The sequence below is a fragment of the Hemitrygon akajei genome, chromosome 17 (assembly GCF_048418815.1).
Source record: "Hemitrygon akajei chromosome 17, sHemAka1.3, whole genome shotgun sequence".
NCBI lineage: Eukaryota > Metazoa > Chordata > Chondrichthyes > Myliobatiformes > Dasyatidae > Hemitrygon > Hemitrygon akajei.
The window spans coordinates 57,477,538-57,495,720 of record NC_133140.1 but is presented as its reverse complement, the minus strand read 5'-3'; the positions used below and the strand labels follow the sequence as shown (position 1 = coordinate 57,495,720).

At 39.8% G+C, this 18,183-nt stretch overlaps 1 protein-coding gene across 1 annotated transcript in view; it reads right to left on the bottom strand.

Moving 5' to 3' along the window:
- The window catches only part of LOC140740727 (Fanconi anemia group A protein-like), a 116,863-nt gene extending 105,551 nt beyond the window's left edge, over positions 1–11,312 (bottom strand). Inside the window, exons 1-7 of the mRNA XM_073070208.1 lie at positions 11,226–11,312; positions 10,832–10,904; positions 6,578–6,687; positions 6,230–6,311; positions 5,567–5,709; positions 3,975–4,070; positions 423–496 (exon numbers count right to left, since the gene is read on the bottom strand). Coding sequence (XP_072926309.1) covers positions 423–496; positions 3,975–4,070; positions 5,567–5,709; positions 6,230–6,311; positions 6,578–6,687; positions 10,832–10,898 — 572 coding nt within the window. The 5' untranslated portion in view covers positions 10,899–10,904; positions 11,226–11,312. The remainder of the gene's footprint in view (positions 1–422; positions 497–3,974; positions 4,071–5,566; positions 5,710–6,229; positions 6,312–6,577; positions 6,688–10,831; positions 10,905–11,225) is intronic.
- Positions 11,313–18,183: the final 6,871 nt, after the last annotated feature.

The window sequence follows — 18,183 nt, the reverse complement described above, 5'->3', positions numbered from 1 at the left end:
CTTATTTTTTTAATAGGGATGTTAGGGGGGAGGGGTTAAGGGGAAGGGGGCTGGGTAACACATTTTTTTTTCATACACATTTATTCTGTAACTATTTGAAAACAATAAAAAAAGTTTAAAAAAAAAGGATTGCAAACAAATAAATATTGCTGATGTGATCACATAGCAAATTTTTTTAAAAAGGGAAAGATCACGTATAAAGGGAGCGTATATGTCAAATAATGAGCAATGAAGGATCATATCCTTTCACCTACATTAACTGATAGTCTTACTCATATCAAGCTCAATTTTTGCTCAGCAGTGTCATCTGAAAACAACACACAGAACACCATAATGGCAACCAACTCCTCTCGATATTAACCACTGTTTTGCCAAACTGTGAATAGAACACAAAACTTTATCTACATCTTCAGTGGACATACCTTGTTACAAGCTCTTCAAGGCTCACAATATTTTCTTTCTGCAAATGCCAAACAACTTCCAGCATGGGTGTTTCCTTCAACGAAAACAACAATTATACAATTTGAAAAAATGCATTAATCAGAATCAACAGACTTGAAAATTTCACTATGAATCTCTGCAGAAGACGGGTGTCTACGTTTCTCAGTCTCAAAACCATTCACAGCATGCAATGCCTTTTGCCTACAAGGAAACTTTTCAAAGATCAGCTTGCGAATGAATTCAAAAGAAAAATATTGTTAGCCTGGAAATCTAAAAGGAAACAGAAAATGCTACAAAGACACAGCAAGTCATGGTGTTAACTGTCCTCTTTAATAAATCAGAAAAATCAAAGTAAACTGCAGGTGTGAGAAATATAAAGTAAAGAAAACAGAAAATGTTAGAAATAATTAGCAGGTCTGACTACACCAGAACCAGCAAAGGCTCTTCGGCCTGAAACAGAAACTCTCATTTTCCTTCCCATGGGCAAGGCCTGACCTGCTGAGTATTTCTAATGCTTGGAGATGTCCTCCTTCTTCAAAGTACGGGCTTTCCCTTCCTCCACCGTTGATGCTGCCCTCACCGCACCTCCTCCATTTCCTGGACATCTGCCCTTATCCCATCTTGTAGCTGCCCTAACGAGGATAGAGTTCCTCTTGCCCTTACCTACCACCCCATAAGCCTCCGCATCTAGCACATCATTCTTCGCAACTTCCACCATCTTTAATGAGGTCCTACCACCAAACACACCTTTAACTCCCCTCCCCCAGCTTTCCGCAGGGATCATTTTCTCAGTGATTCTCTTGTCCTTTCGTCCCTCCCCACTAATCCCTCTCTGAGTACATACCCCTGCAAGTGGAATAAATGCTACAGCTGCCCATTCACTTCCTCACTCATCTTCATTCAGGGCCCAAACAGCCCATCCCGGTGAGGCAACCCTTCAAGTGCAAGTCTGTTAGGGTCGCCTATCGTATCCGGTGCTCCCACTCTATGACTGACTCTATATTGGTGAGACCTGATGTAAATTGGGACTTCCTCAAGCGCCTTCTCTCCACCCACACAAGCAAGATTTTCTAGTGGACAACCATTTTAATTCCAGTCCTGATTCTCATTACAACATAGTCTACTGTATTGCTACAACGAGGGCACTCTCAGATCGGTGGAGTAACAATCCATATTGCATCTGGGAAGCCTTCAAATTGATGACATGAACATTGATTTCTCTAACTTCCAGTAGGTTCTTCCCCTTCCCCCTTACTACTTCTTCCATTCCCAGCTCTGACTTCCCTCTCACCTCTTTTCTCACCTGCCTTTCACCTCCCCTTTCTCCCATGGTCCACTCTCCTCTCCTTTCAGATTCCGTCTTCTTCAGCCCTTTTCCACATCACATCTCAGCTTCTCACTTCGACTCCCTTCCCCAGCCACCTAGCTTCACCTATAACCTTCTAGCTTGTAATTCTTGCCCTCCCCCTTATTCTGGGGCCAAAACATTGACTGTTTATTCCTTTACATTTGGTGGGGGGGGGGGGGGGTGTGTGTTTCCAGCATCCGAAGAATACCTTTTGTTTATTATCTCTAACATTTTCTATTTTCTTATAGAGTTCATTCAACAGGCATTCCCGGTTACAGACCACCTATACAACTTCCATGACCTTTCTTGATGGCCTAGTTTCTTCCAACAATCTTAAATTTGTGAAACTCCTCCAGTGTTCAACAAAGACAATATTGCAGGCTGCAAAATTGATATCCCCTAGAGCCAGGATTTCCTCTTGATTCTAATCTAAACTATTAATACTATTGTGACCTAAATTCATATTCCTTTGAGGAATTTCACCAATTACTGTTACCTGTACTCACTCAACTATTACACCATGAAGAGGCTCTGAGTTTTGATCAAACTACATTTACAGTTTACAGTTAATGCCTAATTATCCACCTTACAAAGAAATTGTTCTATATTACTATGATACTCGAGGAAAATGTAGAATTTTCAGCACCAATCTGTTCCTTACATTAAATTGCATAATTCAGTATATTGGTAGTATATTTTATAACTTGACGAAGGTATGTCCTGATGCAGGGCTTCAACATAAACAGAAACAATTCCATTCTCTCCACCAAACACTACCCAACCTACTGAGTTCCTCCAGCACATTGCATGATGTTCTAGACTCCAGCATCTGCAGTCTCTTCTGTCTCTGAGCAAGATTAGTAATAGGACTTTTAAAAAAAAAAAAGGTGCAGATACTCCTAGTCATATCTCAAAAAGACATGCTCAGCAGATCAGGCATTTCTTTAATCAGAGCTGCTTGACCTGCTGAGTGCCTCCAGTATTTTCTGTTTTTTGAACTAGTATGTGGTTGGAAACACTACGCATTGAGGCAAGACTGCAACATCGTAAATTGCCTTGGTCAGATAGTCTCCGCTAACAAAAATCTAATCAAAACTTCAGATAAAGATTTTAGGTAATGATTTCAAGAAGCTGCAGAGGGTTGTGAATTTACTTGGCTCCATCTTGAGTACTAGCCTACAAAGTACCAAGGACATCTTCAAGGTGCGGTGTCTCAGAAAGTCAGCATCCATTATTAAGAACCTCCAGGACCCTTTTCTCACTGTTACCATCAGGTAGCAGGTACAGAAGCCTGAAGACACACACTCAGCGATTCAGGAACAGATTCTTCCCTTCTGCCATCCAATTCCTAAATGGACATTGAACCCATGAACACTACCTCACTTTCTCAATATATATTATTTCAGGTTTTTGCACAATTTTTAATCTATTCAATATAAATATACTGTAATTGATTTACTTATTTATTATAATTATATTATTTTTTTCTTCTTCTATATAATGTATTGCATTGAACTGCTGCTAAGTTAACAAATTTAACGTCACATGCCAGTGATAATAAATCTGATTCTCATATCTTCATACATTCCTTTAAAGTATTATAATGCAGCAGTCCATGTTTACAAATCAAATGCCTATGTGTTATTTGACAACATTCAGAGTTGGCCCAATATATGATGCATTTGCTTCTTAAGTCAATAAACATCACTCTAGCCTCTACTTCCCATTTAATAGCCAAATCCCTCATCCTCAACATCCTGTAAATAACTATTGTTATTATCCATAAAATGTCTTACCTCCCGAGACTCCAAATGGTTCCTATTATTCACAAGATACAAGTCAAGAGAATGATAGACTCTTTAAGCGAGTAACTACATCTTCAATAACACTCAAAAGGCAGAGGAGAGAGGAGCATGTTTGATTTACACACCATCTATTACTCTGAATTTTCATGCCCTCAATTACTAGTCCACTGTGACTGCATTGAGGATCATTCACAAAAACACTCTGACTACATCACCATTTCTTAGACAGTACTACAATGGAATAGAATCGGGGTTAAATATAACCTAATATTTTTCACAATAAATCAGGTATTCTTCCAACCTCAGATTCACTCTTTCTACATAAGAATACAGCTTTCGTTGTGACCACATAATGAAAAAGCATGGATTCTTTCCCTCACCCTTGCTTTCCAAATTTCCTCACTGAATTGCAGTCGGCTGAGCATACTGGTAGATATCAGTTCCTGTAAAGTCTGCAGCAAACAGACAAGCTTACTCTGTAACAGAATGAATGAAGTCAGGGTTACTTAGTAGTGGTAACAAGAAATGAAAATAAGCATGTTTCAGCTTGGCTCTATTAGAAAAAAAGCCCCGTTTTATTATTTTACTTAATGAACTGTGAACAGTTCAACTTTTGATTATTTATGATTTTTCTAATTACTCATTTTGATATTTTGAAAACTGAGATTGTGATCATTCCACCCCTTCCAAAATTAAGATATAAAATAAGTAAAATCACAGTAAATACATCTTCCCCTTTTGGTTAATTTCTGTACTAATATGGCAAAACTGTCTCTCTTTTTATACAAAAGATTGTTCAAGTATGATCACTCTGCATGTTAAAAACATGCCACCTTTGCCAGCCTCAGAAAGCCACTTCCATTTCCCTCATCAGCTAACCTGTGCCTTTAGAACAAAGCATAAACAGCTTTCTACAAACAGGTTGCTGCTCAAACTTCCTTCATGTAAAATAGACTGCCAATCAATAAAATAAATTTTACTCCATTAGAGAGATTCAATCCCCAGTCTGTAATTTATTTATTTTTTTTTTTAAAGTGTGTCGCACCAGACAGTCAGCCATTCTTGTCTGGTGCGTGGTCACGATATGAACGTTCCTGACTCGACCCCTGTATTTTATGAGGCCGAGTGGCTAGCTCGACGCTCAACCTGGCATGGATGGAAAGCATGCTTGGGGGTGGCCCAACTTGAATTCTATCTCAGGACCTTTTGCACTGGAGTCCGGCGCTGATGCCATTGCGCTGTTGATGCCGTTACATATACAGGACCAATTAACAACTAAATTACTCGTGATAAAAGAATGCATCTGAGATGAAGTAATATCAAAATGAACAAACTGCAGATGGTAGAAATTTAAAATAAAATCAGAAAATGCTGGAAACACTCAGCAGATCAGGCAGCATCTGTGGAAGATGAAACAAAGTTAATGTTTAAAGTCAATGTGAAATGATAACCCTGTTTCTTTTTCCTCAGATGCTGCCTGACTGTGAACAGGAATTTCTTTTTTATTTGAGAACAATATGGTCCTGGAGTCTGAACATCAGAAAATCATACAAACTAACCTTTGGCAAAACAGTGGGACCATCAAAAATTTTCCCCCTTCCTAATTTGTTTCCCAAGTCAATCACAGCTGCAGTTTTTCCAACACAAATTAAGGGCAATTTCAGATCCATAGATTGCTTAAGAGATAACTATAGATTATAATGAAGGATACCTTCTTCTGAGCTACATTTGTTACTGGTTCTTCAATTCTGGTATTGGCAGTAAAAGCTCTATTATCCAACATTGGCCCACACACCCCATCATGGATGCGCCCAATATCAGTGCAGACAATCCCTCAGTACTATGCCCCACGTCAGCAATAATACACCTATTACTGACTCAACCAGTTTATCAGGGGTGCCAATTACTAGAGCTTGCCTTTTAATGTAATGCTGATAACCAAGATTACCCCCACCAAAGAAAATACACCTACTCGCTGGATGGAATCCAATACAACTGATTTTCTGGGTATATCCGCAAGCCATGCTATCTGCTGAATTTTCTCCACAGATGCTCTGGCAGACAAAAGCCCAGAAGGCAGGTCCATCAGCAAAGCTTGCTCTTGTATCACTGAAGCTGGGAAGACACATCAGAATTTTTTAAAAAAAGTCTTTTAAGTTGCTTAAATGACTGAAATGTCAGTTTAAAAAAAACCTATAATAAACAGCATCAAATAATCAACAATATCATCCACCTTGTCCATGAGTACTTTTAACTGGGTTGCCCAGTGGTTCAAATGTTCAAGAACTGATGGTCAGGGGGTAAATCAGTGAGAGGTTTCTCCACTGACATTTAACAATGGAATTCAGCCATTCCAAATGCAGCAAGAATTCAGATTGAGACTGCAGTGGGATCAGCACTCCTCTTGTAAGAGCAGAAACGATGATTAACAATTAATTTTTAATTTTAGTGGTTGATGATGTTCACCAAGTATAATATCGAGGAATAAAATGTACCCTGTAATAGAGCTGTTATTTTATGTCCATACACCCCATACCCCACTGGATGTGAACAAATAAAGAGAAATCTTCACTGAAATTATTCATGGACATGTAAAAAGAAAAATCTTCTCTGAGCAATTAGACTTTGAACTTACCTATAAATGAACCTGTGGCAGGAGAGACAGCATTACGATCATCACCACCATTACATAAGCGTTTGCTCTCCGACCCAGAAACCTGTAAATAAATTATTTGTTATTTTCAAAGTGATATCCCCCTTCTTATAAATGGAATGTTCTATCTTCACATGTAAAAGAAAAACTGCTCACTCCCGTAACACATGCAAAATGCTCAACATGCCAGGCACCATCAATGGAGGGAAATGAACAGCCGACATTTCATACCGAGACCCTTCATCGGGACTGGCGCTTCTGTTCTCTCTCGTGTACTTCTTTCCTAATTTCCCAGCTCAGAAGATTTCCTTAGTTAGTCAAGTTTGTTACCTCAAGCAGCAGATCACTAAGGTTCTGATGGTGCCTCATAAACTGAATCACAGTCTCTTGCAGGAGGGGTTCTGGAGGGCATCTCTTTCGTTGTCTGGTTAATCTTGAACCTGAAGAAAGTAAAAGTATGGTGAAATCCCCAAAAGTCACTTAATGACAACATGAACAAATCAGAGTAATCTCCAAGATACAAGACAGAGTACACAGTAGTTAATTCCTCAGCTTCCTTCATTCCCTACAAATCCCAGTGAGGTTGCCCTCTTTTGAGGGCATCCATTTGTTATGATTATTGAAACTAAACTCTCCCACAAATCAATATTAATAAAATATTTAAAATGTAATGCTTGGTTTCAAAAATGTACTCATAATTAACAAAGGAATTTACAACATCAATCTATAAATAGTAGCAATTTATCACAGTATTCCCAGCTATCAGAATTATTCATGCAAATAGTATTAGAATTTCATACCCACCATAAGGTATTTCTTGCATTTATTTTAATTGCCATTTAAATAACTACTTGTATGAATATATCACTGGCATTTCAATCAGAATTTGACTTAAAGAAAGTGTGGCTTTTCCAAGATCTTGATAAAACAGAGTGGATTGTATTTCTCTCTTTCTTGATCACTGAACGTCCTGTGTCTTACACCCACGACATTTAGAGATACGGTTACAGAATGTATTTGCAGCCATGAATTGGCACTCAGCACGTTTCTATAAACAATCATGTTATAATGAACAAACAGCATGTATAGTGACTTGGCTTGTGCATAAATATTGGTCAACATTCGAGGGAGAAGCCTACAGCTGCTGTACTGTATGACAAAGTACCATATTCTCTTATCACAGTGTGACACCCTGTGACCTATTAGAATCATGAAGTCACAAAGAACAGAAACAGGCTATTCGCTCCAACTGACCCATGCCAACCAAGGTGTCCTATTTGGCTTGTAATAATTTAAGCCTTTCCAATCCATGTAAAGTACCTGTCTGACTGCCTTTTACAAGATGTTATTTTCCCTGCCTCAATCGCTTTCTCCAGCAGCTGATTCCATTCAGATACTACCCTGTGCGTAAAATAAAAGGTTCCCCTCCCCCTCCCATATTCCTCTTACATCTCTCTCCGCTCACCTTAAACTCATGCATTCTAGTTCTTGATTCTCCAATGCCGGGAAAATGATCGGGTGCATTAATCCTACCCATGCACCTCAGGGGACCGATCACCTTTCAGGCTCCTACACTCCAAGGGACAAGGTCCTAGTCTAACCAACCTCTCCCCATAACTCAGCTTCTCAAGGCCTCAACACATCCTTGTAAATCTTTTCTGCACTCTTTCTGGTTTAATAACATCTTTCCAATAGCAGGCTCACCAAAACTGAACACAATACTCCAAGTGCAACCTTACCAGTATCTTCTACAACTGCACTGTGATCTCCCACCATTTATACTCAATGTTCAGACTTATGAAGATTCAAGAGCTGGGCCTCAATACCTCCCATGTGCAACTGGATCCTAGATTTCCTCACTTGCTGAGCCCAGTCAGTTCGGATTGGCAAAAGCATCTCCTCTACAATCTCCATCAGCACAGGAGCACTATGGGGAGCAGTCCCCTGCTCCACTCGCTTTACACCTATGACTGTGTGGCTCAGTACAGCTCCAACACCATACACAAGCTTGCTGATGACACCATTGTTGTGGGCCGTATCAAAGGTGCTGATGGATCAGCGTACGGAAGAGAGACTGAAAATTTGACTGAGTGGTGTAATAATAACAACCAACTCAACGTCAGTAAGACCGGGGAACTAACTGTAGACTTCAGAAGAGGGAAACCAGAGGTCCATGAGCCAGTCCTCATCAGAAAATCAGAGGTGGAGAGGGTCAGTAACTTTAAATCCCTGGGTGTCACTATCTCAGAGGACCTGTCCTGGACCCATCATATAAATATAACTGCAAATTGTATGAATTCATGGGAAATTGGCACCAGTATTGGGGAAGTGGGAGCTGCACCAATGGAATGAGCTCCACCTGAACCGTGATGGGACCTGGATCCTAGCGAATTGCATAACTAGGGCTGTGGATAGGGCTTTAAACTAAATAGTGGGGGTAGGTTCACCAGATTGGAGAAGTATGGATAAAGTTTTTAAAAAAGTGTAGATAAAGAAAACACAAAAGATAAAAAAAAAGAGAAAAGGAAGAGTGAAGTAAAGTCAAGGGCAAAAGAGAAAAAGATTACAAGATTTTAAAAGCACAAAGAGTGTAAGGGTACTTTATTTGAATGTCCATAGTATTCAAAACAAGGTCAGTGGCTCAAATCAGTACAAAGAGGTATGATTTAGGGGCTAGTACAGAGCCATGGTTGCAGGGTGGAGAGGATTGGGAATTAAATATCCAAGAATATCAGGTAATATGGAAGGGTAGGCAGGAAGGCAAGGAAGGTGGGGTAGCATTTTTTAATTAAAGATGAGATCAGGGCGATTGTGAGAGATGATACAAGATCTAAGGAGCAGAATGTTGACTCCATCTGGGTAGAGATTAGGAATAGTAAAGCGAAAAAATAAATCACTGGTGGGAGTTGTCTATCGACCACTGAATAATAACGTTAGTGGCACAGTAAATAAATAGAGAAATATCTGGGCACATAAGAATGGAACAGCAGTTATCATGGGGACTTTAACTTGCACATAGATTGGGTGAATCAAGTTGGTCGAGGCAGTCTTGAGGAGGACTCCATAGAATGCATCTGCGATGGCTTTCTTGAACAGCATGTTAGTGAACCTACAAAGGAACGTGCTATCTTAGATCTGCTCCTGTGCAATGAGACAGATAAAATTAATGATTTTGTAGCCTCGGGGGAGTAGATTAGGACAGAGATGAGGAGGAACTGCTTTTCCCAGAGGGTGGTGAATCTGTGGAATTCTCTGCCCAATGAAGCAATGGAGACTACCTCAGTAAATTCTATTCAAAAGGTTCAAAGGAACAGCTAAACAAGCCTGAAGCGTTTAGGAAACAAGTCCTGTGGACTGATGAAGTTCAAATAAAACCTTTTGGCCACAATGAGCAAAGGTATGTTTGGAGAAAAAAGGGTGCAGAATTTCATGAAAAGAACCCCTCTCCAACTGTTAAGCACAGGGGTGGATCGATCATGCTTTGGGCTTGTGTTGCAGCCAGTGGCATGGGGAACATTTACTGGTAGAGGGAAGAAAGAATTCAATTAAATACCAGCAAATTCTGGAAGCAAACACACCGTCTGTAAGAAAGCCGAAGATGAAAAGAGGATGGCTTCTACAACAGGATAATGATCCTAAACACACCGCAAAATCCACAATGGACTGCCTCGAGGCACAAGCTGAAGGTTTTGCCATGGCCCTCACAGTCCCCCAACTTAAACATCATTGAAAATCTGTGGACAGACCTCAAAAGAGCAGTGCATGCAAGACGGTCCAGTAATCTCACAGAACTAGAAGCCTTTTGCAAGGAAGAATGGGCGAAAATCCCCCAAACAAGAATTGAAAGACTCTTAGCTGGCTACCAAAAGCATTTACAAGCTGTGATACTTGCCAAACGGGGTGTTAATAAGTACTGACCATGCACCGTCAAAGTTCTGTACTCATTTTGTCTTCCAAACTGCAACACCTCACATTAATCTAAATTAAATTCCATTTGCTGTTCCTCAGCCTACTTAATCAGCTGATCAAGTGTTTAACACCAGCTCACCATTTAACACCATCATTCCCACAGTCCTGATCGAAAAGCTACAGAACCTGGGCCATCAGGTAGGAGGTACAGAAGTCTGAAAGCACACACTCAGCAATTCAGGAGCAGCTTCTTCCCCTCTACCATTCTGAATGGATATGAAACCTTTGAATACTACCTCACTTTTTTATATTACTTCTGTCTTTGTACTACTTTTAATCTATTTAGTATACATATATACTTACTGAAATTAATTTGCTTATTTATTTATTCTTTCTATGTTATCATGTATTACATTGTGCTGCTGCTAACAAATTTCACAACATATGCCAGTGACATTAAACCTGATACTGATTCTAATTTATAAACACTTCCTATACAAAATCAGTCTATACAATTTGACAGAATGCAAAGCTAGTATAGAAAAAAAATGTACAATACTTCTCTGCTTCACCTAACAGATACCAAACAATATTTAGCAAAATCAGTCTTGCTTTAATTCAACTGAGAACTTAAACAAAAGAATCACGTTGATTGTAATTTCAAGATCGACTTACCCAGTAACTGAGAAAGTGTCTTTCTCTGAGTATCACCAATACGGCAGTGCGAAGGAGTGCTGTCCATTCTGAACTTTATAAAAAATTGTATATAAAACAAACATTAAATTCACAGATTTCTTTAATCCCTACAATCTACTTCATTCCATCTCCACAGTTTAACTGTTACCTTTCAGATGTTAGCATATTAACCTTTACACACAGCTCACTAATGCAACAATTATTCCAAATAGCTAAATGCTTCATAGCAATAGAAACTGCATCATAACATGCATCAAGTATGTATAAATTGATAACAGATATAGCAGTTCGGATAATGCCTTCTGCTTATGGCAACCCTAAATTACTAGTATAAATGTACGAATATTGCAATATGTCATTAATATAAACTTACAGCCTTCTTTTATCAAAAACGTTATCTGCTGGAGTGTAGTACAAACTAGTAGCGTGTTACAATGTTGTCACCACAGTCGCCTGCCCAACTACTACGCATGCGCATTTTCTCTCGTGCTCAATTTCATTTCCGTCTTCCCGCTGATCCCGCGCTACAACGTGATTGGTCACGAGTTCTCCGGAAGTCATTGCTTATTTGCGAATGCCGTTTGATTGATGGGTTTCGTCAGCGGTTTGGACTGCCTCCCCTCAGTTAAATGTAGACAGGTGCTTATGGTAGCAGCTAATTCAGAAATTCCTCGAATAGACTTTCTTTAGAGTAAAGTGAATGAGTATTAAAGTTTTTCTTTCCTAACTTCAAACGTTAGCTACAGCTTATAATGGAAAGAAAATGTAAGCATGTGAGTTCTATTTTCCCTCTCTTAAGTGCTGCTATAAATGTGCTATTGGATATAAATTACCAAAATAATGGGTGGATCTCGGCGTTATTCACTTAGTTTATCCAGCAACAACGTTGTCCCTATTCATGGAAGTTGTAGTAGAGGTGTTGTGTTTTTGCATAAATACTCAGTCTGTCTGTGCAAGAACTGTCCAGATTTTGTTTTTACCTGAAAGCTCTCAAAAAAAAATTTTTTTTGTCTTCTTTTCAAAGTGTTGATGATTATGACTTTTTAAAACCTTGCCAACACTAACAAATTTCAAGGGACGATGAGATTGAGAAAAGGGAAACTTTTCCTTTAAAATAAACCCCTGGCTGGGTTTTATTTCTGATGGGGTGTGAAATCTTATTTGTGACATGATAGAGGTCACAGAGCACAAGAAACAGGCTCTTTGATCCGTCATGTCTGTTCCAGCCTGGCTTTCTGCCTAGTCTCATCAACATGTACCTGGGCTCTAAGCAACCATGCCTTTATGTGAATTGTACTTAACAAATCAGAAACAAGACAAAAAAGTATTTGTAATAGATTGAACTGAGCCTGCTTGGCTATTGATGAGATTATGGTGAATTTCTGTATCAAATTCTTAAATTGATAAGAATGATGGATTCTTATTCTGAGACTCTGCTCCCTAGTTCTTGTCTCTCCAACTTGTCAACATATGACCATTCATGGTTTCCAGGAAGTTTCTATATGAGAAAAGTAATGCTAATACCTTGCTCTCAAATTCATCATTTTACACTTCTCCAAACTTTACCACATCTGATATTTTATCTCATTGCTTAATCAGTCTCCCTTTGTGGCTTCTGTGCATTTTCCCAATCTGCTTTTATCACTGGCTTTGTATTGGTATTGCTTTCCATAAGACATTGGAGCAGAATTAGGCCATTTTGCCCATTGAGACTGCTGTGCCATTCTATCATGGCTGATCCTTTTTTTCTCCTCCTCAACCCCACTCCCCAGCTTTCTCCCCATAACCTATGATGCCATGGCTGATCAAGAACTGTTAATCTCAGCCTTAAATACACCCAATGACCTGGACTCCACAGATGCCTGTAGTAACAAATTCCACAAATCGTCCACCCTCTGGCTAAAGAAATTTCTCAGTGTCTCTATTTTAAATAGACACCCCTCTGTCCTGAGGCTGTAGCCTCTTGTCCTGGACTCTCCATGATGGGAAACCTCCTCTTCACATCTACTCTGTCTAAGCCTATCAACATTTGAAAGGCTTCATTAAGATTCTTCCCCACCCCCACCCCCAATCATCCCTCTAAATTCCAGCGAGTACAGACCCAGAGCCATCAAATGTTGCTCATATGATAACCCTTTCATTCCCGGAATCATTTTTGTGAACCTCTTCTGAAACCTCTCCAATGCTAGAACATCTTTTCTTAGATGAGGTGTCCAAAACTGTTGATTGGTTTATTATCCCAATTTCATAAATCATCTACAAGGCATAGTTGGAGAAAATTATAATAATTGTAGAGGCCCTGAGGGAGAAGTGTTGTGCTGGATGAAGGGAATGGGAGTATCTTCTGAGGACGTAGACCATCCAGGGTCAAAGGACCATTTTGTGCCTTGACCCAAGTAGCAGCTAAGCTGCATGCCAAATAAGGTACAAAATTGATTGCCATTTCTCCTCTAAATTAAAAAAAAATTAATCTAAACTGTTTAAAGCAAAAGTGTAAATGTTGGAAACAGATGACCAGTGTCAGTTTTCTAATGAGGGAAAATGAGCCTTTGAGGAGAATTTTGATTTTTTTTTAAAAGCCTTGTGTCCCAGTAGTTTTGCCTCATCCATAAAAGAAAACAAGGACTTTCATTTGTACAAAGGGGAATGGTTATCTATAAACTTTCCTTTCCATATCCATGTGTGAAGGCCTGCTGCAAGGTTTCATTACACGCGCTTGCATCTAAGCCCATTGATCTAAAATATCAAATCCTGATATCATTTTACCTTGACGCTATAAAGATCGTTGTTTGTACAGGTAATGCCAATAGGCTTAAAATGGGCAATAAGTAAGTGTATTTTCATGAATGCAACTGAGGCACTGTAGTAATTAAGTCAGAAAACATTCTAGGGATATTTTAGAAATAACTTAAATTGAGACTAGCAGGCAGCCGTGAATCCCAGGAGATCATGGGTTTGTGCCTCTGGTGGGCTGCGTCCTCTCCAGGGTACAAGCCTGGGCAGGAAGGTTTGAAGAACCTGCTGTTGCCCGTGCAGCAGGTTCCTCCTTTCCATGTCACTGATGTAGTCCAAGGGAAGGGCAAGTGCCGATATAGCTTGGCACTAGAGTAGTTGCAGAGGTTGCCAGAGTGAAGTTGTAAACAACATCAAACTGCCTTGGGAACCCTCACTCTGGATTTCTTCCTCAAGGTTTATTCACGAAGCCTTTCCCATGGGTGGGTGTGGCCACAAGGCAGTGGAGGTTTTAAATCAGAGTTTTCCTTCTCCTAGTTGAGCTGCCGTCCGAGGCTGACGAGCCCCACCTTCCCGAAGCAACTGGTTTTGAGGTGCCAGTGGCTCGCCTTTGCCCCTTCTGTGGTCTGTAGAAACAGTTCTGATGGGCCTAGTAGCTAAGCCACACATGAAGGCCAAGAGTTGACTTGATTGTCTGAGGTTGCTTGGAGCATTATAGGTAGTAGGAGCTTATCCCCACTACCACCCCCGGCTATGACAACCTTAGGAACCGAATTAAGATTAGTGCATGAGAAACTCAGATAGACAAATATTTTATCAAAAAGGCATAGCATTAAATTTATGAAATACTGACAGTTGAGCCTGATGTTAACAGTAGGCAAAAAATCAAAAGATTTAGTGGTAAAACAGAAAAATCATGGGCCTAGAAAACTGAAAGGTGGTCAATAAAGATTTTCGAGAATAGAGCTCATCTGTTGGTTGTATTAGCCGATCAGTGAAAGATAGCTCAGTAGATCCCTGAATTTGAAAATAGCCTGTACATAGTTAATCAAGAAGTTGTTTCAGAAGACAGGAGGATTTGTAAATTGATATTAGTCCCTCGGGCTATTGATCCTAATTCTTTGTTTGTCTTTCAGCTGTCACTGACAGTTTCAATAAGCTATCCCTAAAACTCGTATTCCACATGTTGCCTCATGGCGTTTGTTCATCTTGTGCATTAATCAACCTTTTCCACATTAGTCCAGACCTTAAATATATTTGGTTACTCTCTATTTGGTTTGCTATATCTTTGCTGTTTGCACATTGTAAGGAGTGTAAATATACTGCCTCGTGTTGTGGTGGCTGCATGTTCAATAGTAATCTTCAAAAGGGGGACAGGAAATGTTCTTAAAAAGCAAAGCTGCAGGGAAATGGTGAAGGTGCAGAGAAATATCATTGTTGTTAAAAGGGCAGGCAGGCACACAGAAGAAATTACTGCCTCTAAGTCTGCATTTTTTTTTAGAGCCCAGTGAGAGGCTGTTTAACAAGATAGGACTGGAAGCAAGTGTGGATCAGCGATGTCATGACAAATGGAGAATAGAATAGATGTGGCTTTTTTATTTTTTTAGATGAGTTGAACTACATGCAGAATGAGAGTAGATTGGAAATCAATGAGTCAGTTGTTGACAAGGTTTATATGAGAATTTTAAAGGTGATTACAGTGGACCGTATCTATGATGACCAAGATATGGGTGAGAAGGAATGGTGTGGATGTTAATGGGAGGTTACAATTGCATTTCCTGCCCTGAATGTGTTCCTGATGTAAAGAATAGTTTTGGGAATGCATGAGAGCTTGTAGTTAATGTTCCAAAGAGAATGCTAACTGAAGGCATTGTCTTTTGATGAGAGGAATAGATGGGAATTGTGCAGGAAATTTCAAGGTGAATCAGTGCTGTCTTGATGAAGGGTCTCGGGTGGAAATGTTAACTCTTTCCCATAGGTGCTGCCTGACTTGCTGAGTTCCTCCTGCATCTTGTCTTGCTGTCAGTGCTTGGGAGCTCAGTTTATCAATGTGATATAGGCAACCCCTCTACCAGATTGATGGGACCAGAGCTATCAAAGAATGAAAAGGGGAATATTGAACCTCACTTTGAAAGGCTTTGTAGATCATGAGTGTCATAAGTCACATCAGAACTGATTTAGTACGCTTGGACTCAAATGAAGCCAGTTTAAATTGATTGTGTGGAGCTGGATATAAGCTAGTCTCAAATACCAAACTTGGGAAAGGTCTGGCTTCCAACTACCTGCAGCTTGTGGATAACAATTCTCCAAAATAGAAATAATAAAACCACATGAATTTGAAAATACACTTAATTTGTGAATCTCAATTCCTTTTTCCATTAATAAGCATTCTCAAATCTCTCTAATACAGATACTTATCAGTCAATTAAAGGAGAGGATGTTGGAATTTCTTGCTCCCTTCAATCGTTCGCCCCAGCTCTTAATGAAATGATTTTTCACATCATTTAGCCATTTGTAATAAACATCCAAAGTATCCTGATGAGCTGTTCATTCTGTAACTGGGCAGCCTGCAGCACTCTTCACAAAATGGAATTAGTTGCTGTAAAAGTTAAATTAAGCATTTTGCAATAAATAATAGTTTGTAATTGCCAGCTCAAAGCCTGAATTGTGCTTGTCATGTTAGTGCCTATTACTGCCAAGGTGGTTACAGCAATTCATGTTATAGTCCCTTATCTTCTAGTGATGTCAATGAGGCCACTCGGTCCATCATACAGCTCCAGTTCTCAAAATATTCCCATATCCCACCCTCCACTTATTTTCCAGCAACATGTCACCTCTCCATTCCCCATGACCATCCCTACTCGCCTGCACTGGGAGCAGCTTACAGTCTCCAGTTAACCTATCAATGTGTGTTTGGGGTGTGGAAGGAACCCGCACGGTCAGGAGAACAAGCACAGCATCCTACTTCAGGGTGGACGCAGGTCACTGGAGCTGTGTTGTAACAGCACGACCAGCTGAAACCACTTCTGCTACCCCCCCCCCCACCATAACTAATATATAACCCAATGTTTCTACAAAACTATTTGTCCTTATTGTTAAAGTCTTTTGGATCATGATTTTTTTTTACTTATTCTGATATTTTTAAGAATTTAATTATCTTTAATTGCTCTGAATTACAATAAGCAACTTGACTGTCTTTTTTCCTCTTGTCCCCTTCACGGTGGCATTCAGACATCAGATTAGATATAAAACAAATTGCACATTTGATACTTCATATTTTCTACGAAGCAAATAAATCGATTTCTAACTTCTAATAGACCAATCTGTCCATTAAAACCATTAGTCTCCCAGTCCAGCTGCTATTGGTTCAGTTTCTGTACCCATTATGAGAAGGGAGCTGACCCCATGTTGTAGCTGGGTGAGGAAGCAATGACTTTAATAGATCAATTAGTATATCTGTCAGATGTTATTTAATTTGCTTTGTACTTAGTCTGGTACGTGACTCTGGGCCTTGAATTGTTTACCCGTTATTCTATTTGCAAAACAGAACTTTTCACCCCGTTCTCAACTGCTGAAACAGCTTGCTATTCTAGAATCTGGACTGAAAGGATGACACTCAACATATTATAAACTAATGTTTTCACTTTTTTCCAGCATTTTCAATTTCACAAGATGAATGAGCTCAGATTTCTCTGCCTTTAAGACTGAGAATGTAGTCTGCTGTTGTTCTTGCTGCTTCTACATCACCTACCAGGCCAAATTGCTACCACTCCAAACTGTTCTAGCCATGAACTTCATCTCCTCCCATCTCTCTTGGCCTCTGTCTTGTCTATCAAGCCCCACCTCTTGCTCCTTTGAACATAATCCTGTAAAGTTGATATCCTGCTGTCCTCCAAATATGAGCATTTCAGTACACCCCTCCAAAAATAGTGACTCCTCTGCCCCTGTAAACTAATCCCCATTCTTCCATTCCTTTCCCAATTGTGAAATATCCGCTCAAGCCGAGCCAGCACTCCTTGCTTTGAGCTCTTAAGTTAAACTTTGGCCCATGGGAAATATCAGAATTCAATGTCATTAAAGCATCTAGTGCAGATTTAACAAAGGTACCTCGATGAGATCATACCTACCAGGTTCCTCTTTTACCTTTAGTCCTAGTCAAGGAATTATTCGTAATGGCCACATTACATCTTTTCCCAGATCAACAAACAATGTGCTGGAAGAACGCAGTGTGTCATGCAGCATCTGTGTGAGGGGGGAGAAAAATGTCTGTTTTAGGTCAAAACCCTGCATCAGGACTGAGTGGAGAGGCAGGATGGCTAAAATAGAGGGGGTAATGGTGAGAAAGGCTTCTGAGGCAATTGGTGGTCTGAGGATGGGTGTAAGATGGCAGGGAGGAGAGGTGAGCAGGAATGAGGGTGAAGTTTATGGTGGGTGAAAGAAATATGCAGGCAGACAGAAGAAAAAGGTAAAAAAAAAATATATATAATGGAGCCAGTTGGGGAAGAGTATGACATTGGAAGACAGTTGCTGGAAGGAGTTGAGCAGGAACAGAAATTGTTGGATTTGGATAGATATGGGAGAGGTGAAGGACAGTTGGA